Source organism: Rhinolophus hipposideros (assembly GCF_964194185.1).
Source record: "Rhinolophus hipposideros genome assembly, chromosome: X".
In the NCBI taxonomy this organism is placed as follows: Eukaryota; Metazoa; Chordata; class Mammalia; order Chiroptera; family Rhinolophidae; genus Rhinolophus; species Rhinolophus hipposideros.
The window spans coordinates 112,692,660-112,716,554 of NC_138046.1; the positions used below are offsets into that span (position 1 = coordinate 112,692,660).

Here is a 23,895-nt window from a genome sequence, read left to right on the forward strand (position 1 = left end):
ATTTAAATTTACTAACAATTGTCACCCCAATAAATTAAAAAAATACAATAAATAAAAAAATTAAGAATAGGATTACTGTATGACCCAGCAATCCCCCTTCTGGGTATCTACCCCAAAGATCTGAAAACATTTATCTGTAAAGATATATGTACCCCTATGTTCATTGCAGAATTATTCACAGTGGCCAACACATGAAAACAACCAAAGTGACCTTTGATAAATATTTGATAAAGATGTGGTACATATATACAATGGAATACTACTCAGCCACAAGAAAAGGTGAAATACTGCCATTTGTGACAACATGGATGGATCTTGAGATTATCATGCTAAGCAAAAACAGGTCAGACAGAAAAAGTCGAGAACCATATCAATTCACTCGTATGTGGGATATAAAACTGAAAGCAACAAACAAATAAGACAAACAAACAAACAAAAACTCATAGACATAAACAATAGTTCAGTGGTTACCAGAGGGTAAAGGGGGAGGGGAGTGGTAGAAGAGGGTAAAGGGGGTCAAATGTATGGTGATGGAAGGAGAAATGACTCGGTGGTGAACACACAATGCAATATATAGATTATATATTAGAGAATTTTATACTTGAAACCTATATAATTTTATTAACCAACTAACCAATGTCAGCCCAATGAATTTAATAAAAGTTAAAAAAATGTGATTTTCAAATAGAAAAATATTTAAAAACTACGTATACGACTGTCAGATGGGTACTAGACTTATCAGGGGGAATCACTTTATAAATTATATAAATGTATGGGGTGACCAGTTAGCTCAGTTGGTCAGAGTGTAGTGCTGATAACACCAAGGTTGGTTGTTCAATCCCCGCATGGGTCACTGTGAGCTGCGTCCTCCTTAAAAAAAAAGTATATATATATATATGTCTAACTACTATGCTGCATACCTGAAATTAATATAAAATAATATCAAATGTCAACTATAATTTAAAAGGTTGTCATGGGTTTATAAAGTACAGCATAGGAAATACAGTCAATAATATTGTCGTAACTATGTACGGTGTCAGATGGGTAATAGACTTATTGGGGTTATCACTTTGTGAGGTATATAAATATCTAATCACTATGTTGTTTTATAGACCTGAAACTAATAGAAAAAAAAGAAATAAAGGAAAAGGTGTAGAGTCTGAATTGTTTTCAGAATCCTGATGCTATGAGGTTATAACTAGGCCCTTCTCTGCCTAGCATATGAACTAGTGATTTCTATAATGGAACTTTCAAAAAAAAACTTGGATCAGTTTTTAGTGTTATCATCTATTTGAATGCTCTTCCTTCTGCTTTTCAAAACAAACCAAAAGAAAAGGATAAACTCTATTCATATATTTTTTAATTGCTATGATTTGAATGGCTAGTTACTGGGTAGGGACCAAACTGAGGGAGTACTTCTAGCCCTTTGTCCTTTATTAAGTTCCTCTGTAGAAGAGGAGGAAGTGTTATCTTGATTCATCAGTACTTGATAATCTTTGGGATGTTTTTATATATGAGTAGCAGTGATTTATTATGTCACTTATGCACCATTTCTTGAGCACTTTCTATGAGGCAAGAACAGTTCTAAGTATTGGACATACATTACATCTCGTTAAATCCTCATAAAAACACTATGAGTACTACTGCTACTCCATTTTGCAGAAAAGGAAACAAAAGCATAAACGAGGTTAAAGCTCAAGTTCAAGGTTAATCAGTTATCAAAGGCCAAGCGGTGACACCAAATTCAGGTCTATATGACCTCAAAAATGATGCTTTGCTATTTCTACTAGTAAAATTATACAAATTGAGAAAGAGAGCCTTCCCTAGGTGATTACTCTAATTTTTACATCAGGAACAGTATTTTCTATTTCTATGCCAAAATATTGCTGAACTACTTTTTCATCAAATACTAGTCCCTTATCGCTATCAGCTTGATGTTTAAAATTATTCTGTGAAACTAACCAACATGAAGTCTTTACGAAATGTATCAAATAGAATTCCTGTGAGCATAGTACACATCTCATATTTCTGCATTTTTGACTAATTTATATTTCTGTGGTTAGCTCTTCTTTGGAAGTGCTACATTTTACTTGAACACAGAAATTTTCTGTGGTTAGAATCCCATTTTTCTTTTCCCTCTAGCATAACTAATGAATGACTGCTGAATTTTTATCTGATAAGGAGGATAATTTATATTCAAAAGTCATAGGAAAGAGAGCAGGCTTGTATTTGGAAATAAGTAAGTGTGAATGTATTATATATACTTGATACTTCAAGAAATGTTTGAAAGAATTCTGTTAATTATAACTTAACTGACCAAACGATAGAATGAAGTTGTAAGACAAGAAGAAACGTGCTTTTGAGGTACGATAAGAGACCCTGGGACCTACAGACAAGACTGTCACCTTATATTGATAAAACTCAGTTTACGGTGTCATTGCCCATAGGTCCTCCATCATGCTACTGTCAGTCAGTCATTTTAAGCCAATTGCTATTCATGTGGATAAACAGGACACAGTACTTGGTTTGAGTGGGAAATGGTCAGGTATCACGTTACAGAAATTAATTTTTCTCAATGCATAATGTGTACAAATAACATTTATGAGGAGCATTTCTAAAACATCAGCTTTGCATGCATTCATGTGCTTTTTGTGAGGTCTTAGATTTGCAACAAATTAGAAAAGGTATGGATTCCTTCAAACTAATATTAACAATCCTGTAATATTATTGTAAAAATATGTCTTCCTCCTATTCTTATAAAATATGACCAGTCATGGCCACAAAGGGACTCAGATAACTATATCTACCTTTTAGCAGGTTTCTATACATATGGGTAGAAATTTGCTATGATGGAATAGCAAGGACAAGGAGTCTGTGAATAGACAGCAAAAAGGGAAAGCTGATGGGAAATATTATCATGCTGAAAAGTTGCCAAGCAACTGATCTCATCAAATTTGAACCTTTGCCTTTGAAACATGAGCAGATGAGATCAAATAGTTAAAACGATTTAATGCTCTTCTTTTCTTCCCTTTTTTAATGTCATATGAAAGTTTCCTTTTTTTATTGAACCGTTTATTCACCTCATCTTATTCTTCAAAAATTTAAAATGGCTTATATTGTTATTTTTATTTACATGCTGAGCTCTTTGAATTCTTTTATTGTTTTTTCCCAGGTTATTGAGGTATGATTGACAAATAAAAAATATATATATTTAAGGTATATAGTGTGATGATTTGATATACATATCCATCGTGAAATGACTACCACAATCAAGCTATTTAAGACCTCCATCACCTCACACAGTTACACCCTTTTTTGTGGTGAGAATACTTAAGATCTATTCTCTTAGCAACATTAAAGTTTCTATGTAACAATGACAACAGTGAAAATAAACACCTAGTTGCACATAGGTATTTGTGCACATAGTTGGCACTTTGCAGGTAATTTACAATGTGTTAAAAGTCACAAAAAGTCAATGAGGCAGATATTATTATCTTCATTTAACAAATGAGAAAATTGAGGCTTAGAGTAACATCCCCAGGCCACACTGGGGTAATTACGTGGCAGACAGGATTACCAAGTATGGCTGAGGCTATAGCCAGTAATGCTAGTAACCACCAATTGAGGTTGCTTCCCCAACTGTACTTGGGTCTCCAGAAATTATTCTTGTCTATCGTTTTGGGAAAGTAAACCCGATTTTATGCACTCTGATTTAAAAGGGACATAACACACTGTTGCCAATTTTATCCTTCAATTTAGCCATATTTTCCCAAAGTCTGTCAGAGTCATATCTATGTAAGTGCATGTTTATTACAGTGCCAGTAAATACAAAACAACATGTGCAAGAACATATAATATCAGACCTAGTTCTGTTTTCTTGAAATCAAATCTTGAATTTGGAAGGAGTAATATGATTTGGGGGAATTATTTTCCTACAATTTAGCAAATATTTTCATCACATTTGGTTCACTGGTAGTACTATCAACAAATATCTATGGGTAGTTAATCCCAGCTCTACCACTTACTAGTTGGGTAAGTTATTTAACCCTTCTGTAAAATAAGGATTCTATTCGTATCTACTTCACAGGTGATTGTGAGGATTAAATGGGTTCATGCCTTTTAAAGTCTTAGGAGAACAGTGCCTGTCATACATGAAAGCACAACAAGTATTATTTACTTACTTTCTAGTAAATATATTTCAAACCTCACAATTAGGATATTTTCAAGAATTTTTCTTTACATCTGTGTTTCTTTGTCATTGTGTTTAATAATAGAGCTTTCCTAAATATTTTTGTCTTATATACTTAACTTTAAAATATGGATGTACTAAAAGAATACAACAAGTACATACATATTTAACCAAAAAGCCCATACTAAGCACTATATCATGTTTCTCCTTTGCTTCTCAAAATCCTATCTAGACTCTTATCATTTTAACTCTAAACCTCTTTGAGTAAACAGGTAACCTGAGATGTAAAATAGGAGAGTAATAGTGGTTATGTTCATATACTTCATGATAAGGATATTGATGACTAAGAACTAAGTTGAACACTGTAAGGCTAAAGGAATAATACACTGCATTTTAAGGTACCACACGAGTGCTAACAAGTTAAATTACTGACACTTCCAGAAAATATCCAATGTGAACTTTTTGGTACTTTAGGTTTTGTTGCAATATATTTCAGCAGTATCATGTATTTTCATTATTATTATTTTTAAATCCAAGAGAATATTGTCACACTTGGGAGTCTATGTAATGGGATCACTTTATAGGTTAAAGAAGTTGCCATCAATTATTGCTTATGAAGGTTTGAGGTAATTTGTATTGGGGCCTTTAAGATCTGAGCTGAGAGACTTATATGAACCTTCAGATAGCAGACCTAGGTTTGAGAAGGTGCCACGTATTTGGTGGGAAACCTGAGGTGATAAGTACCCATCATTTAAAATTCAGTATAAAGGCCACTTTTAGTTATGTGATTTCCCAGGCAGACTGGGCTTCAGCTGCAGTATGTTGTTTGCACATCCCTACTCACCTAAAATGACGGCAATGCATCTCTGTTTGTTTCTTCCTTCTGGCTTATGACTACCTTCCGGGGAGGATTTAGGTTTTATTCCTCTTTGCATTCCCAGTGCCTGGCTGATTTTATACAGCCATTTTTGTATACAACAAAAATCATCTGAGTTAACAAATGAGTTAATCTTTGGGAAAATTATGGCCACAAATTCATGTGACAGGTAGGTTTTATTACTGAAGATCTGATTTTTAAAAAGGTAAATACATTAAACTGTTAGTCACCTGGAAAGACCTTTAGGTTGTGCCAGGGAATCTCCACTGAAGTATAAGTATCTCCATTGAAGGTTCAGATTACATTTTAGGTTCAAAAGTTTAAAAGAAAAACTTTCAGGATCAAAAGTAAAACAACTATTTTTTTTACTTACTTATCCCTCTTTTAAGCCTATGTATATTTCTTTGCTCCTACGATGTTTACAAAAATATGTGAACTATCTACAGGATATCTATATTTTCTTAAATTTAAACAGTATTCTATTTTATTGAGAGAAATATGATTTGTGGAACATGATGGAACTAGGTGCTTTAAGCTGTAGTCTGAAGGAACTAAAAATTCATAGCCATTCAAGTAAGAACCTAGTAAACATATGTTTTATAAAGCTATCAGTAATCAACTTCATCTGGTGATAATAATTTATCCTTGAATTAAACATTCTTATCTACTTCAACATAAGTAGAAAATAGCCAGAAAATTCTGGGACATAAAAAAGAAGAGTTGATATAAACTACTGACTATCTAATAACAGTCAATAAGTACTTATGGAATGAATGAATAAAAATAAAAATATTATGTGATGGGGCAGACATAGGGATAACAAAGATGGCCGGCTTTTTTTTTTTTTACAGCAGAGGTTTACAATAGGGGAGAAAAGTAAAGGTGCAAATACATTCAAGTTATGACAGTTCAAAATAAGTGCCACCAGAGTAGTATAATTGAGGAGCCATGCTAAAAAATATTATTGTTTATTCTTATGATGGAAGAGCACACATACAGAGAATAACACAAAGTATGATAAATATGATTTCTATTCTTTAGGATCATTTCAAAGAAAACATGATTATTATTAAAGAGCTGAAAGGAAAAAAAGCATGTGTATTAAGGTACATAATGACCAATCTTTTGGGACCACAGGAGGGAGGCATATGGCCATGGTGGACAAATAAGGGGGATAGGTGGAAAGGGAATGTTAAAAACAACTTTCCTTCTGCTCAGCTGCCACTCATTAAGTCTGGATTAATCAGAAAGCACCTTGCCCTTCCCAAAATATAAGTTCCTAACTAAAAACGATTACTTTGAAAACTGGAAAGGGAGGAGCACAGACTTCCAATGAAATCCATTCGTTCTTGCAATTGGAGTATAGGTTTTACTACTGTAACTTTAGGCAACTTTATCTGCCAATCTGTTGGATATACTATATCAATTTTAAGTGTTTTGTTGACTGGGTTACTTTCTTGGTCATGCATGGAAAAACAGGAGTCAAAGATAAAAAAATCCTAGGTTAAAAATCCTTTGGACCTGTCTTTGTTTTAAATACAGTACGTGCTTCCTATTTAAAATCCACTCCTATTCAAATATTGCAGCTTCCTAAAAAATATAAAAATTGAGATGAGATTTTTCTCCAGAAAAGTCTATCTAAAGATGTTTTTTGTAATCCCTGAGGTGTAAGGAGATAATTCTATTTTAAATAAGTCATGTTAACAATAAGTTTTCATTTTAAAAAAGGAAAAAACACCCTTGAATTATTCTAATTTGGCAACATCTGACATACGAAAAATTACACGTGATTCAAAAAGGTTTCCATAAACCTTTAATGAACTACAATGCTATCTTCTGTTCTTGCTTACCTGTGGAAAATTTAGAATAATTTTTAATGTCAGGCCTCACATTGTTGAGATTCCACTTAGAAGCACATGATACACACAGATCAATTCCAAAAACACAAAAGCTATCAATTAATTTTCATAACTCAAAAGCCTATAAAAGGAAATTGAGATTCTCATTCCAGACATGTTCTTATATCAACATAAGAACTCTTACCGTAAGTTGGGGTGCTTTCTCGTCTTCCTTGACTACTTGATCTTCCTTTTTCATATTCATAGCAATACAAGACAGTATCTTCCTCGACAATATTAAACCTCTTTCGATATTCTTGATCCAGAAAAGAATTTGGTGATTCAGATCCCTTATGCACTGGCTTGCCCACCATATGTCCTCTTAGGTCTTCACAAGGAAGATTTCCTTTTTCATCCCTAAAGAAAAGGTAAAGGAAAAGGATGTAGGAAAATGTTAGGGTGGTAAAATAGTAGAGGGTTTAAAATAGAAATAAAATCCTTACCATATAATATATCTTCTGATCTTTCCAAACTTTAATGTTTATAGGGTAATTTTTAACTACTCCTATTCTGAAGAAAAAAACTGCTGAGGCTCAGAGTGGTTAAATGAGTTGCCTAAAGGTCACACAGCTAATAAATGACACAGCTAGACATGGGTCATGGATCTTTTAACTCCTGCTCTAGTCCATTTTCACTGCACTATGACATGGAAAGGAAATCATCTTAGCACAAAAGTTGCTTTTAGTGCTCAAGACAGTAGGTAAATGTTAACAATATACCTTTCTTTTGCTAGTTTACCTAACTGACTCATCGTAATATTTGCACTGCTTAAAAACAAAGATGTGTTTAGAACTATGATAACAACTCTGTAAGGGTACTGTGGTCTTAAGAATGGAATCAGCACTGTATAAACTGATACTGTAAGAATGTCAAACAGCTTGTTATTAATTTAAAATAAAACTTAATGAAAAGAATCACTCTCGGTATTTAAACTCTATGTATCTCCATTATTAGTAAAAAAATATATATTCACAGAACTCATTCTAAATGGACATATCAAAATTTCATCACACATCAGCAACATTTCAATTGGAGAGAGTGGAGAAACCTGATAAAATACGGAATTTAAGAATTAGATTTAAAATGATGGCAAGTTGGGTTTTCTTCTATGGGATTCTAAAGAGAAAGATCTCTACTAAACTATAGGATTCCTAAAACTTATTCACACATAGTATTAACCACACAGCCCAGGTGATTTGGCCCATAATGAGTGATATTTTAGCAGAAATAGTCCATTTAGGATTGGTTTTATTGAACCTTGTTTATTTTATGTTTCACTGACTAGCTATGAAATTTTTGTTAGAACACCTTGTCTTTCAGAATAGGACTATGAATGTAAATGCAACGTTTCTTCCCTTGCGAATTATTAATTTTATTTCTTTCTAGTTCCTAATTGTTTCCAGTTCTACCCTAAAGGGTGTCATAAATGCTATCAAACCAGATAAAAATTTAATTTTATGTCAAGTGGCAAGACTTGAAATCTTAAATCAACAGAATAAATTGAAGTACAACAAGACAGATAAAAAGAACAAATTTTTAATTGACATATAACATCTTCTAAGATGGTGATGAGCTTATAAATCTAATGTTAATTCTGAAATATGAGTTTCAGTTCAGCAAAATACTATACTTCTGTACTACAGTATACCATATTTTTATATCCGTATGCAAATGTCTAGATTAGGTTTGTCCAAATGAAGAGAACTATATCCCTAATCTTTGAAATATGTAGAAAGTAGTAAATAATATTCTCAAGACGGACTGAATCAGCAAGCTTTATGTATTTAACTCATCACAAGGTGAGGTTGCCATTTATATTGCCATTCACTTTTTTTAAAAAAATAAAGTTTTGCTTCTTACCAAACTGTAACTATATACCCAGTTCTTAGGCAAATTCAAGAAATATAAAATCCAGGCAGAATGTTCTGTTCAGCTGGCTAAAAACTTTTCCTGAACAAATTGCCTGGTGCTTTTTGTTACTGTTAGTCCTCTATCAAAAAAAAACACCACACAAAACAACCCAAAAATTGAGACTGCAGTTAGCTTGGAAACAGCCCTAACCAACTCGGGGCCCTGGAGTAAGGTGATGCCTACGTACATGTGGGCAGACTTTTCTGTCTGGCCTGTGACATACTCGTAAATGTTAATGCAGCTGAGGTCACAGGGTGATCTGGCCCTAGTTAACTTACCATGCTCTATTTATATAGGCACACCCCGTGGCAGAAAGTTGCAAGGGTTGGTTTCGCTTCCTCTAAAATGATATGAAAGAGGGCCTTATGCCAGCAAGGAAGATTTATTAAACATATCTATATATAATTCACTCAAGAAAGTTGTATTAAGAAAAGTGCAAACCAAAACCAAACGTTGCAGTAAAATGAATTGATACATGTACGAGTATACATAAGTGGTGCCTGTGTGTGTATGTATTCACACCATTAGCCCCTGAATAACTGAATGTATTAATTCATTCTGCTGTAAAGATTAAAAAGAACCTTTCATAATGTTATATATTTATACATGTATGTAATAAATATGTATGTTTGTTCTAAAATGGATTTAAGGGAACAAAAGAAAAATTAGGAGTACTGCTTTAGTGGACTTTCTTTATATTTAACAACTCACAGTAAAATTAATAAGAGAAATTAATGCTTAAACTTCATAGCTGTGCAAACACCTACAAATTCTTGATTTTCATCACAGAAAAATAAATTTGGTTAACTATAAAAATGCACTATAGACTATGAAAATGAAACTGTATAAGATATAATAAAAGACATAAGATATATTATAAAAACTGACTACATTTTACTCAACATACATGAGTGTTTTCTCTTTTAGAGCAAAAGGCACTTTGCAACCACATTTTTTTCTGGAATAAATGTGTTCAAAAATTGTAATCGCATGAAAAAAAAATTCTACCTAATTTGACAACTAGCCCTACAATTTTTAAGGTTTTTTTAAATTTTAAGATGAGAAAGTTTTTATTTATAATTCAAATTAACACCAAAATGCCTATCCTATACAAACAAAAAATTTTTAATATAGGAAAGAAAGAAATGTTCAGGTGAATTAAATTAGGTGAACATATTCATAAGCAAAATGAGAAAATGGAAAAAAAAGTGCCAAGGGTATATCTATAAAAAGAATGACAACTGCAAAAACCTTTATGGATATAACTTCAAGTCAAACCAGAAAATGTAGACAATTTATACAAAGGAACTTTGATGCATGGATTGTTCTGATTGTGCTATATCAAATGACTGTGTGGCTAGGTAACTAATAATTTGACTGAAAATATATTTAGAATATTCTGTTAAATTACACATTCGACTAAGAATCAATTAAAGTGAGATAATACACACTACTGAATTTTACTGAAAAGTATGGAGCTTTCAAACAATGCTGACAAAACAAGTACCACTACACTGATACTTCAACATCTCACATTCTCTAGGATTTTTTAATATCACGTTCAAGCTTTTTATTGATTTCAGTATATTGCCTTAATCGTATCTGTACCACCCTCAGAGGACAGAACTGAATCATTTTACTTTTTTGTCTTCTGAAGTGTATTTTAAATACTTTCTGTCTAGGAAACACTGTCTTTTTAACAAGTTCCTCTCTACCCAAGAGAAAAGGAAATAACATTAAAAAAGCTGCAGAGATTTAATAAAAAATATTTTGATGTTTCTTAATCATTTGCACTAAAACAAAAATCTTTCCAATAAAACTGAAAAGAAACCAAAAAGTGAGTGACCTCCTATTTGAAACACACATGCTTCATTGCTCCTCACACAAGAGTACTGGGAAAAGTCTGTTGCTATCTTAATAGAATTAAAATGCAACTTGTGAGATCATATGGTATTTGTCTTTCTCTGTCTGATTATATATGTATGTGTGTATATGTGTGTGTGTGTGTGTTACGTATATAGTTACAAGAAGCGGAGTACAGCATTAGGAATAGAGACAGTGGAAATGTAATGGCTGTGTGCAATGTCAGAGGATGGGGGGTGAGGGGTTGACACAGTGTGAGGGATATAAATGATAAAATGTCTAACTATTACTTTGTTTTGTGCACCTGAAACTAATAAAAAAGAGCAAAAAGATAAATAAAAAATAAAATGCAACTTGTGCTTTTCTAGAATACCAGATGCATTTGTACATCTGATTGTACATTTAATATGACTGTAAATTACATATTAGAAATATTTGTGAAATGCCAACTTAGTAAATTATATCTTCTCATAAACCACTTTCCCCCAGCTACATTTAATTCTCAAAAATAAGAATTAAAATGTTTATAAAACTGACTGTAGTTTTATTACTAGGTGACAACACAGTATTTGTAGACATGCCATGTGTCATGTAGCATTTAGATTTTAAAATGCCAGTGCCATCATATTTAATAGAACAAAACATTAAGTATATTAAAGTAAAATATAATGAAAACTAATAAAAACAAGGAATTTCAGTTCTTTTACATACTGAAGAAATTTAATATTACGTATGACTTGAAAACAAGACACATTAAATTACTGTTTTGGAATGACTGTACAACTAACTTAAAAACTGAATCAAATTCCTTGTAATTGGTATCAATTATCCCCATTTAGTGCTGGCCCTTTTCCATAACTTTTTGTATTTCAGAAGGCTGGATATCAGAATGCTTTTGGACAGAATGTATTACAGTACCAAGTTCTAATTCTTCCATACCTGCCAGGAATTTCAAATAGGAATCTGGAAATGAAATGGAGATACAGTCTCAAAAAAATCTAGAAAACAGACTTTAAAGGTGACTCATTCTCTTGCAAACTCTACTTTTTGAAAGAAACATTAACGAACTAAATCAAGTGAAAATTGTAGATACAGCAGTATGTGGGGGAAAAACCACATTCTCCCTTATCATCACCCAGAAAACCAAAAACTCCCTCATTACATATATTTAAGAAGGCATAAGAGTTATCAATAACTTTCTCTTTTAGAACAAAAGTACGAAATGCTTCAAAGGAACCTGAGATTTCCAGGGGCTTCTTCGCCAAAGAGCCTCACCTATTTTTCACTTCTTAAAATAATCCTAACTGTTATATAGTGTCACTATATATATACTATATATAGTGTCACTTTCCTATTATATGAGTTGTTTATAAGTTATTTATACATAGCAAGTGTTTCATACATATTAGTTATTATTACTAACCAAAGTATATTCCCATAATGCAATGATTTTCCAGAATGTGTTCAGAATTCCCAACTGAGAAACTATTCAAGGTGTTCCTTGAGAATTTGACATGCAGTTTACATGCAGTTAGGTTAGTCTTTGCCTAGAAGCTGCCTAGAACAACATGAGAGTTAGTTTTATACCTGGGAATATATGGTTCTGCAGGAGGAGGGGGAATGTAGAGATCCTGGAGGGCAGAACTGTCTCTTTTGGTGGGTGTACTGATGGTGCTGGAAGGCGTGGCAACGCTGCTTGTGGGACTTCTAGGTATAAGAGGCTGGTTAAAATGAAAAAGAAAATACATACGCACACAAACAACACACAAAACAACAACAACGACACACAGTTATCATTTTTAAATGATCTATTTCTGCAAAATTTTTGAACTTGGCTGAAATTAAGAAGCACATGGTTATTTAGCATATGGATATTCTTTTGAATCTCCAACAAACAAATAATTTATTACTTCAGAGGTTTCCACTTAGTTCCCAACTCACCTTATTCTATGGTATTACCATGTAAAAGCTATTTACACAGTACCATGCAGTGCTTCATAATGGGAAGATTTATCTCAACGTCAGAAACTTATTTAAATTAAATTTGCTCTGTTAGAATCCCGCCTTTGAAAGAAAGACAATAAGGAGTAACTTCCAAAAGAATTAGTTCACTCACATCCTGACTGATATACAAGAAAGATATTTCAGATCTTTTCCCAGAAAAGATACACCATACTCCTAAGTTAGCAGAATGTCACAGATTTTCAGAAAGGTTACATAAATGGAGTATGAAAGGCCAATATGAGACAGTGTTTTCTAGGAAAATGCACTTTTTTCTATAAATATAAACACAACTAACTGTCTTCTCAAAGTCATTTTATGGTACATCTTCAAAAATATGGTGATTAGTGTGACACAATAATTTCACCTTTTATAGGCACACCCATTTATCATTGTCTAAAATAATCTTTAGCTCCATATCTACAGATCTCATTTTCATGCCTGCATTTAAGTATTAAATATGTTTTTTTAATTAAACAATACATCAGGATGCATTAACTTAAGAGCACCCCCAATTCTAAGCGTCACAGCACTTGGGAATGATCTTGTGGTTTGAGAAACTATCCTAAAGTGAAGCTAAAATTCACAAATTTTCATGTTTGTCTTACAGATCTCACTGATTAGCTACATATACAATAACATTAAAGATAAGAATTTTAGTGCAATCGCAAACACAAAAATAATGACAATATGAACTGTATCTTCACATGAAAAGATGTTGCCAGTTTAGCCAGTATGAAAACACTTTGAGCATATCTATATAGACCCACAGTTTCATTATTTTAACACATATTACTGGACACTCAAAAAATGGTATATTACAACTATTTTATATTGTGACAATACTTTTATACAAACAAAATATGTTCAAAAAGCCAAGCATAAATACAATGTACAATGTAGGTCACTAGGGTAGGCTATGTAGTTTATAACTCAGTTCACAGTTCTTGACCTCCCATGTTACACAGCTCACCTTAATAGCTTGAAATCACACATCCCGCCAAAACGACGGTTAAGTTTTAATCTATGTGAAATAGAAATTAAAGAAAGAGGGAAGGGAAAAATAATTGATAATTTATTTTGGGACTCTATAATACTCTATCTCATATGGTATGAAAAAGTCAGAAACTTTACATGTTGAGAAATTTTGAGATATGAAAGTATGCAGTCAAGACTATTATGTTTACCTATGCTGATTTTGGAATGGTGTCCAGTGAAACTATGCATGTCTTTTAGAAACAAAAATCACAGTAATGGGAACTCCTGAGATTATGTAGGTAATCAGGAGTCACATGCACAGATGAACACCTTGAAACCTGAGGAAATGAAGATTTGTATTCTTTCTAGGGGTGTATTACATTCCTCTACAACAGATCTTTGAATGATGGGTTCTTTAGATCAAGTACTAAGACATATAATACATATAATTGTTTGATATGACTCTTTATAATTATTTTCCTCTCTGTCAGGACATTTTGGTATTAAATACAGATGACATTGAACAGTAAGTTTGACCAAAATTCCATCATTAATGTAAGGAAAGCACTCATTACACAGTACATTCCTTTTCAAAACTTGCCAACAGATGCACTGTGAGGGAAAAACTTGTATTTGGTATGCCTTTTAAATGCTCTAACATCTCTCTTAAAATATCCTAATACTTCAAGTGAACTTAAAAATAAGTTCTAAAACCATAAGCACTTAAAAAATCTAACTTAAAATTTTATTCTCTTTCTTCTCTTCCATGGTCACTATTTCTTTTTGAAGACTTTTTCCTTTCATTTTACCAGCTATAGAACTAAAGATAATTTTTCTTGGTTAGTACCTATCCCTGACCTCCCCAAAGATGAAGGAAGGAAAAAAGGAGTAGTTGTAGTCAATGTTTACAAGTATATTTTAAATACCCCTGTCGTGTAAGGTTAAGGATCAACAGAATATTTTATTCTGCCTGGACTATTAACCAGGATTGTCTATATAGGGTACTGGTGCTTTTCCCCTTCCAGGACATTTAAATATTAGCATTATCAATTTCCTTCAAATTGTTATTTGTTTCTTCTAGATCTATTTTCAGCAAGGAGTTGCTATTAATGTCATCAGTTAACGTGATTCGCTAGACTATCAAATACATAGAAGAAAAACACTCTTTAATATGTTTAAACAGATTACAGGTTTGATTGTGCCAGCTGGTTCAATTAATTGAATTGGTTGATAAAAATAACTAGTTATTTCAGAAAAAAAAATAGTCAATCCTCTTGTTTAATTCAACTGGCTAGTTATTTTATTAATTGGTAAATCACAGAAAACATTTCAAATGGTTTATTATGCAGATATCATCTGGCTAATCAGTATGCCCTATACCAAGTAAAGCACATGGTAAGTATTAAGTATATTCAGCATATTTTTTGTCTACTAATCATACTATTTTGTCAAGCTAATCTGAACTAAAAAGTAAACATTCTTCTTGAGAAACTCATTTGAAAAAATAGACATTAAGCAACGGAAAAAATAAAGCATGGTAAAGTAAAAGCATCATGGGAAAATGAAAATAGCTATTTAACCCAAAAGGAAGTCTTTGCGATAATTTAAAATTATAATCTCTTAAATTTTTTCCTAACTTTGGACAAGAAAGAGTACAAAATTAAATGATTAATAGAATGAAAGGCAAAATTTGCCTAACACAAGCACAGAATAAATGATGCTATTAGCTAAAATTATCAGTGAGGAATTCCTAGTTGTAACAAGTGGCATTAAAATTACACTTACCACCAATAACCATTTAAGTCTGTGAAAATACACAGTGTGACAAATAAAAGTTCTTTGAAATCAAAAAAAGGTGTCCTTAGTATCAGAAAAAAATTTCTTAATATGTGAGTATAATAATGCAGAAGGATAGCATCTATCTTGGCAACATCTACTTTCACTCATTTGTTCATAACACAGTATAAGAAAAGCAGTTACCACTGTACCATTAAGAATTTCTAATTTAGGAAAAAAAGTAGAAATAATGGGTAATCTTTCAATTTTACCATTTTGATTCTTTCTCATATTGGTCACGTCTGTATGGGAAGAGAATTAAGAACTATCCTCACTTATGGATAAAAATACAAGGGTATTTTAAGACTACATCTTATTACTCAAGTAAGCATGAAGCTTCAGTATGACTTGATCCACTACGGTATGCAATCAAGTATGACAGGGATCCATTTTTGCATTCTATACAAAGGGGTTTATTTCCTGGAAGGGCCTTTCATAATAGTTAGTTTTCAGATCTAAATGGTCCTAGTGACATAAAGTTCTTCCACAGATTCAGTGAGGCCTCAACAGGGAAGATGCTTTTGCATATATGCTATTATTCTTCTAAAACAAGTCTATGATAGATTTCTGGGGGCACTGGTATGCACTTTTTAAAGTATGACTCCTAAATAAAGTGATCACATGCATCTCTTCAAAATTACATTTCTAACCTTAGGTCAATTAATGATAATTACTACTGTCAACAGGACTCGGAAATCTACTAGGTAAAATGTATACATACAGTTTTCATATTGTCAGTTTGAACTATATAAATACTTTCAAATTGTATCTCACAATATGGCATGGCACAAATCTTCCTCTGAATCATGAGTGATGACTTTAACGATAATATCCTACTCATCCAGTTTAAACAGCATAGGAAGATTGTGCTTATTGTAAAATAAATTTTTCAGCTTTTGTAAGGGATCACTGAAATCTCACTTTAAATCATCTGATGGCTCAGGTCTTTTCCTTGTGTCCTTAATTATGACATATCTATGGTACTGAATGCATTTGGGAGATATCAGTGTACTTCTGAAACTCCTATGGTCTTAAGGACTATAAGAAAAGAACTTTAATACTAAAGAAACTACATTTGATATTGACATTTTACTTGAAACCGTTTACATTTGAACAACTTTTAGCAAGCATATCTTAGTTTGGTTGGCCCTCTGTCTGGTAAGTGACCCAGCTTTCATAGAGCTATAGAAAGTCTTGAATGCAATGACATAAAGACAGCCCCAACATTAAAGATTAAGACAGTGCATTACATGTTTCGCAGGTATCTCTAAAATTAATGCAAAAGTCACAAAGAGCTTATTTTGCCCTCCAGGGGGAAAATATCCATTGAAATGTGAATGATTACATCAAGTATAAAACCTGGCCATTTAATTTACTTTTAGGAATAAGCACAGACTCAAATGCATCACAATACCCCATTATTCTAGCAAAGAACATTCACACAAGTCCTTACTCAGTTCAAACACGGTTTTATTGTAATTCCCAGCACAAGTACCAGAATATTGCTTTATGTTAGTAACTCTCTTCTTAGTCATCTAAACAAATGCTCCATATTCTAAATTTTGGTAGGTAAGACATTGCATACAATCTTTTAAGTTTCTCCACCATATAAAAAACGTTAGATCTAATTTGGAAATTTATTGGGCATACTTTTTCCTGGGTAAGTTGTTCTTAAGTAGTAAATTATCTGAAAATAACCTAAGGGAAATGCATGTATTCAAAATTCTCCCACTCTGTTTTTTCACAGCTTTTTCTAGAATACAAATTTATAAATACAAAAGAATCTTCTTTTATAAGCATGTAATCTTCCCTTTCCTATCATACTACCAAGAAAACAAACATTTTTTTCCAACCACGGATTTGATCAGGAAACCATATCTGTATAGGTTAAAAAATACAGACATATGTGCATAAGACATGCATACAGTTACCCAATATACAACTAATATGGACTTTAGAGTCACACTACAAAATGGCTTTTTCCACTGACTCATCAAAATTTGTACATTGTACTACGACTAGTGTATTTATTCTTTTTTGCTGTCCAGTCTTACTGGCATAATTAATACTGCAACATTAAAACTGGACTTTCAATTTTTTTCAAATTACAGTAAACATCATTTTTAGGGTATTAACTAAAGAAAGAATGGGCTGAAACTAAAGAATAAAGAAACTAAAAATAATTTTTTTAGATTATTCGCATTTTAGATTATTTGTAGTCAGTGTTAATATTTTAAAAGCATTTGGCTGAAAAACACAAATGTGATTTAGATACCGTAATTAATTTGCTTCAACATTGGTTAACAAAAATTTGATGTGACAATTGCTTGCAGCTTTTTCCTAATGTGAGCATGAAAAACATATAACTGTTTCTGCCTCCCAGTCAGCACAATTATATTTTTAGTTAAAATTTATTTTCTTCTCTAGTGCCACACCTAACATTGTTATCTTTCTCTTAAAAAGATGCTTGTAAAACAAAGCTCTCAGAAACATGAACTTTGCTACTAATGGTTTTTTCAGTCACCCCGACCATAACTTTGATATTAAAATATTAATAAATTTTATTATTGCTTGTTTTTCTATTTTTACAGAATGATTTCAACCATTCATACCTGTATGTATTTAAAATGTAACATAATCAATTACTGTTTTTCAGTTGTTACACCAGTTGATAGACAAAATCAACTGCTACTATTTGCTTTCCATTTATTTTTCTGCTCAAAGTTAAATATCCTATAAAAATGGCATCAAGGTAATGCTAAGCAATAAAATTTTAAAGGAAAAGCACAAAACCACACAAGAAACGATCACATCAATGTAAGATTAATGGATTAGAATACAGTTTAGTAACATAAGTCTAATGATACAGCTTGATGTTATTTTATATAAAAATGTGTTTAATAAAACCTCTATCAGTATGTTGAATTCCATCATTGATTTTAATGATCATTTCCGAGATGCATTCTTACAAAAAAAAATCTGGGTTCTTAAATGTTTTTAAAAATTGTTGATTCCCAGTGATTTCAATCAACATTCTTGTCAGTGTCCAGCTAACTCTCCCATACATCTCTTTTAAGAAAAAAATGACACTGCCCATGCATGCCCATGACCTACCCACACTAATTTAAAACCACAAACATCAAAAAAATATACCTGGAGGTTTATCCATAGGATTACCTCCTGGGATTTTTTCATTGAATTGGAAGAACTCGACCATAAGCAATCACTGTGCTTACCAAAATCCAGGACATTAGGGGAGGGGGCCACTAAGGACATATTTTAAAAAACAGCTCTCGGAAAGCACGGAATACTTGGTTTGCTTTCTTAGGATAAAAGAGTCTGTCTCAGGTAAAACATCTCTACTATTTATAAATGGGTGCAGATGACAACAGAATTCAATTCCAAATTAAATCTGCTTGTAGTATTTGACCAAGGTATATTTCAGTTCAATTGCAAAATGTTTGAGAAATCAGGAATTTAACAAGAACTGCCAAATTTCATGAAATGTACTAATGAAATTGCTCTATGGGCATAAAGCCAAACTGTATGCTTTTGTTTATTTGGCTATAATTCCATGATTTTCATAAGAAATCCAAAATCAAAATTCATTTTCGCAGTTGATTAATAATAGAAGTCACTACCCTTTAAAATATTTTTAGAGATAAAACTTCTTTCATCAAAAAACATGTGGTATTCCTTAACAATCTTCTACCTTAGGATAGATAGGTTATGTTTTATTTGTATAGGTACAAATTATTTCCTTATTAGTTTAAAAAATAATAATTCCTTATGTTAGAATAAAGTTGTTTTTTTTTAAATACAGGTATTAGTGTGCACCTCCACACTGTACAAACATTGCCATATTTTATCAGAAAATGCTAGCAGGTAAATTAAACCCAGTACAGTATAAGAAAAAGTTAAAATAAACATATTGAATTAAATAAATGCCACAGATTGTTTCTTTTTGTAACCTCTACTTTAAATAAGTTTAAGTAGACTATTGGTATACCCTATGAAAAAATAAATGACCTAATGTCCAATTCTTCAGGTTTGAACACTGGAGATTTATATTTAGGTGAGTCAATGGGCATTTTAGCTGCAATGTATTTGTAGACATACCAGAAGCAAGAATACAATAAGAATGGTGCTTGTGTCTGCACAGTGGATTGTTACTACATTAAGCACTTATGTTTCACATTCTTAGCCACTAGGAAAAAGACGTGGACTTAGGCAAAGTCACAAAAGAATCCAAGACTACCTGCAAGATTTTCTCATCCCACTATTTCTTTAACTTTTCCCCCTCGGGGGGCAGTCTACCTTCAGTCTCCAGATCCTGGTACGCTCAGGTTTGTCCATCTTTGCTTATATCAAAATATACATTCTATAAAAATTCTGACCAGATATGTTTCCATTATGCTTCCAGCATCTTTGTACTTTAGGACAGGCTAAAGCCTTAAGGTCAAGAAAGAACTCTGTAATCGTACAATTTCAGGTCTTCAAAATAGGTTCTAGGGAGATTTGGTGGTGGTGGTGCTATATGTCAGAGGACTTATCCATTGCCCTTACTCCTAAGATCTTGTTTTACCACCACTAGGGAGGATTAAATTAAAATGAATACTTTTCCTTTTGCTCTGCAAAAAGTTAACCACTGAGGCAATTTTCAAAGAAGTTGAAAGCAGGTTCTCCCCATAGTACTGTTTATTTATTAAGGGGTTGAGCTTGGGCAATATGTTCAGGTAAACTAAATTCAGGTGAAATAACAAATTTAGAGAAATGTCACTATATACAAGCACTTATAAAAATGCTGATTTTCTTTTATCTGATTTCAGCGTTCTGAAAAAGTAAATTTACAAATATACTCAGAGTAACTGAATAGGCAATGAGAAAAAATATAATTAGTGATCTGATGAGGCACATTTCTTGGCATTTATTTAGGAATGGACCTAGAAACAGTGCCTTAACAATCTATTATAATTACATTCTAATTAAAGAATGATGTGAGGTCATTTAAAAAATTGAAGTCTTTGTTCTCTAGCTTTGAATACACATACCAAATGCATATGCAGCAAAAAAGAAACGTTGGTCTTTCCATTAGTTTGGCATTTTATATAAAACTAATTCATAACTAGATATTGTCATTACCTTAAGCTCCAGTTTGTGCTTGTGGAAAAGAATCTAAAAGAGGACTAAATTATCAATTTATTTTCTAGAGATATTCCTTCAGAGTTCATGGATTAACACGAAACTAGTGGGTGTTTTTTTCGGTGTTCAATATGAAATAGAAGAGGCTAGAGAGAAATTGTTAAATTTAACTACACATATATAGAGAAGGAAACCTAATGGCTGAAAAGTGTGGGCCTCCTCTTCAGGGCACCCACCTCTCAGACTTTGAAGAAGGATCTTTAAGGAAGACATGTCAATAGAAAACTACAGAGTGGAACAACAAAGCAACTTATAATGCAGCAAGAAAATAAAATGATGTGATGGGAAAGTCTGATCTGTTAATCTATGACTTAATGAGTTGAACATTGAACTCTGAATTTTAATGACCATTAAAAATCTTTGATAATAAACATATATTGCAAGTCAGATGTATTTGGACATATCAATACAGTTTTACACATATTCATTTGAAAATTAGAGAGTCACATTAAAAATTTAAAGACCTTAATATTAGAATATTTTGTATGTTTTTATGTTATTTAAGTATAACGTAACTTTGAGGCCAACAAATAGTAAATTTTTAAATAATGAGAAGTCAATAATGAGAAGTCATTATAATCTATAAGGGCATTCATGTGCAATGGAGAATTTCGGATTTTAGGGGGAAAAAATCTAAGAACGGTATAAGGTACTAATATAGAACTTAATATCAATTGGCAAAGCAGTGATGACAATGTCATTTTCATATACTGCTTTTCTTTTTAATCTGAACAAGAGGCAGTGTTCTATTTCAATGGACAATTTAAATTTTTTTAAAAATTAGATTTCTAAGAAAGATAATAGTCTCCTGTTCTTTAAAATGCAGATTTTATGAAGGACAAAAATTTCTTCTATGATGTGTTTAAAAATTATATCCTGACTGAAGTGGAAAAAAATGTAGTGCTCTCTTGTCTTTCATCAATCAAAAACTTATTTTTATAATTTCCTAGATAACTCTGCTTCTTAATGAATATAATTTATCAACATCTAGAGGATTATTTTAGAGTGATATTTCATGCTGAAGAAAAATGTAAAAATTCTAAGGCAGCAATTTCCCTATTTTTGCCACCTTAGAGGGTGGAAAAGAGGAAAATGATCAGTCAGGAGGAATATAGTAGGTACATTTTAATTGTTATCTAAAACTTCCTTTACCTACTCATAAATAACTGTTACTATCTTATGACCTAATTTAAAATAATTCTATAAACTATCATCCAGTTTCTTCAGGAAGTGTATGTGGGTTAAACTTTGAAGATTATATCAAAAATGAAACCTTTCATTTTCATTTCTATCCATATTTTGGCTTGAAATAACTTGTGGGTTGTTTTTGGAATTGTGCTTTTAAATGTTTACAAATTAAGGCAGAGTTCTTTATCATTCGGGTTTTATAGAAACTTTCATATTTCATTGCAATTAGGCCTATTAGGATAAGCTGTGAAGAGATCATTTCACAAACAAATTTTCAAAAGCATACAAGATTAATCCATATGCTGCTGAGATGAGGCACAATAAAGAAGCATTATTGAGATAATCTATGGCTAAAATGATGGTGTATGACTTATGATTAAGCTTCATTACCTGCAGAGCAAGGGGCTTCCATCTCATATTTTTCAGTAAAGCTGGTGCTGAGGTAAGCATGCTCTGAGGTCGCTTTTTCAAAGTTAAGATAACACCACTCGGGTCCTCTCGTAGTGCATTCACCAAATTTTTCAACTGCCACCCCACCTGGTAACCAGCAAAATCATTACAATAAAATTGAGGTACAGTATTCAAAGATTTAATGTTCTCCCCCTTTAATAAGATTAGTAAAAGAAAAGAAAAGAAAAGAAAATCACATAATTGGTGTACCATCCTATCAATTTTCAGGAGATATATACTCAAGAAATAAATTTTATCTTTGAGTTGATTAACCATGTTATTGCATTAGAGTCCGTATCATTATGAGGTAACCTAATGGACATTTACCACCTCAAAGCAGAGACTAAAACGGTATCCTACCAACGGAATAATTTAGAATTTAAAGAAATTACATCATCATTAATGCTGCGCGAGGTTTAGATCCAAACTCGGTTCACAAATACAATTTAACAATCTGCATGGCTGAAAACAAGGATTTGGCTATGTCCTGACCTTACAAACTACACCACATGCTTTCTCATCACCATCTTTTAGAGATACGTGGTACAAGTGTCTCTAAATCAGACTGACATTATACTACTAATAGCTGATACTAACACACCAAGGCAGCATTTTGATGCATGGAAGATAGCATCAATAAAATAAACCTTTTACCAAGCTATATAAGATAGAATGAAAAATGACAGTGTAATACTACTCCAATGCAGCAGCTATTGAAAATGTGTTCCAAATGACCCTATAATCTTAAATATATGTGCTATATTTAATGAAGCCTTTCTATTTGAATATCACCTCAAAACATATTATATAATTAAACCGAAGTACTCGATAAATGTCCTAAAACCTGACTCAACTGTTATCCATGTTAAGTTACTTCACTCATCATCCTTTTAAAATTTTGAACAGAGAATAATTTTTGTTAGTTTGCTTTTTAAGATGGACTAGCTATGCAATTATCAGGTAACTGAAGTCCTAGAACTACGCTTTAAAGAAACACATTCAAAACATCTATTATTTCAAGGTTTAAAAAAAATACATTTTGCATTTAAAAGAAAGAACCTTTTTTCTCAACTATGATGGATTTGACTTTTCCAGGATGTGTTATATAAATACATTGGGTCACAATTTATCCTGGATTGCAAGCAGGATTTAGCAAATGGTCCTTACAGCGATCTAGTTTCTCCCCAAGCATCCAACTGAAAGAGAATAGGTGCCTTTGTCTGTTATTCATCATATTTTTGCCTGGAAGATAATGCTCAAGCTGGAAACGAGTACTTCCACCAAAAGCAGCACAAATTCTCCAAAGACTACTATGATGAAGAGGTACTCTGGACCGCAGCCACTATACAATAGTGGGAGACTGGTTTATATATAATGAATGAGCATTTCATTTAAATTATAACCTCTACTATAGCTGAACTGAGTGATGGTGAAGAAGAGGGCAAAAAAGAAGTGAGATGTTATAAAGCTTAAAACCTTAGAGATCTTAGGTAAGAATCAAA

General features: G+C 32.3%; 1 protein-coding gene across 6 annotated transcripts in view; it reads right to left on the reverse strand.

Annotated features, from left to right (window-relative positions):
- The window catches only part of CNKSR2 (connector enhancer of kinase suppressor of Ras 2), a 294,974-nt gene that overhangs the window by 108,206 nt on the left and 162,873 nt on the right, over positions 1 to 23,895 (reverse strand). For 3 of the 6 annotated variants that reach the window (XM_081043819.1, XM_081043820.1, XM_081043823.1), the window contains exons 9-11: positions 22,334 to 22,480; positions 12,326 to 12,459; positions 7,110 to 7,321 (exon numbers count right to left, since the gene is read on the reverse strand). In XM_081043819.1, coding sequence (XP_080899945.1) covers positions 7,110 to 7,321; positions 12,326 to 12,459; positions 22,334 to 22,480 — 493 coding nt within the window. The remainder of the gene's footprint in view (positions 1 to 7,109; positions 7,322 to 12,325; positions 12,460 to 22,333; positions 22,481 to 23,895) is intronic. The other 3 variants (XM_081043822.1, XM_081043821.1, XM_081043824.1) reach the window with 1 other exon arrangement.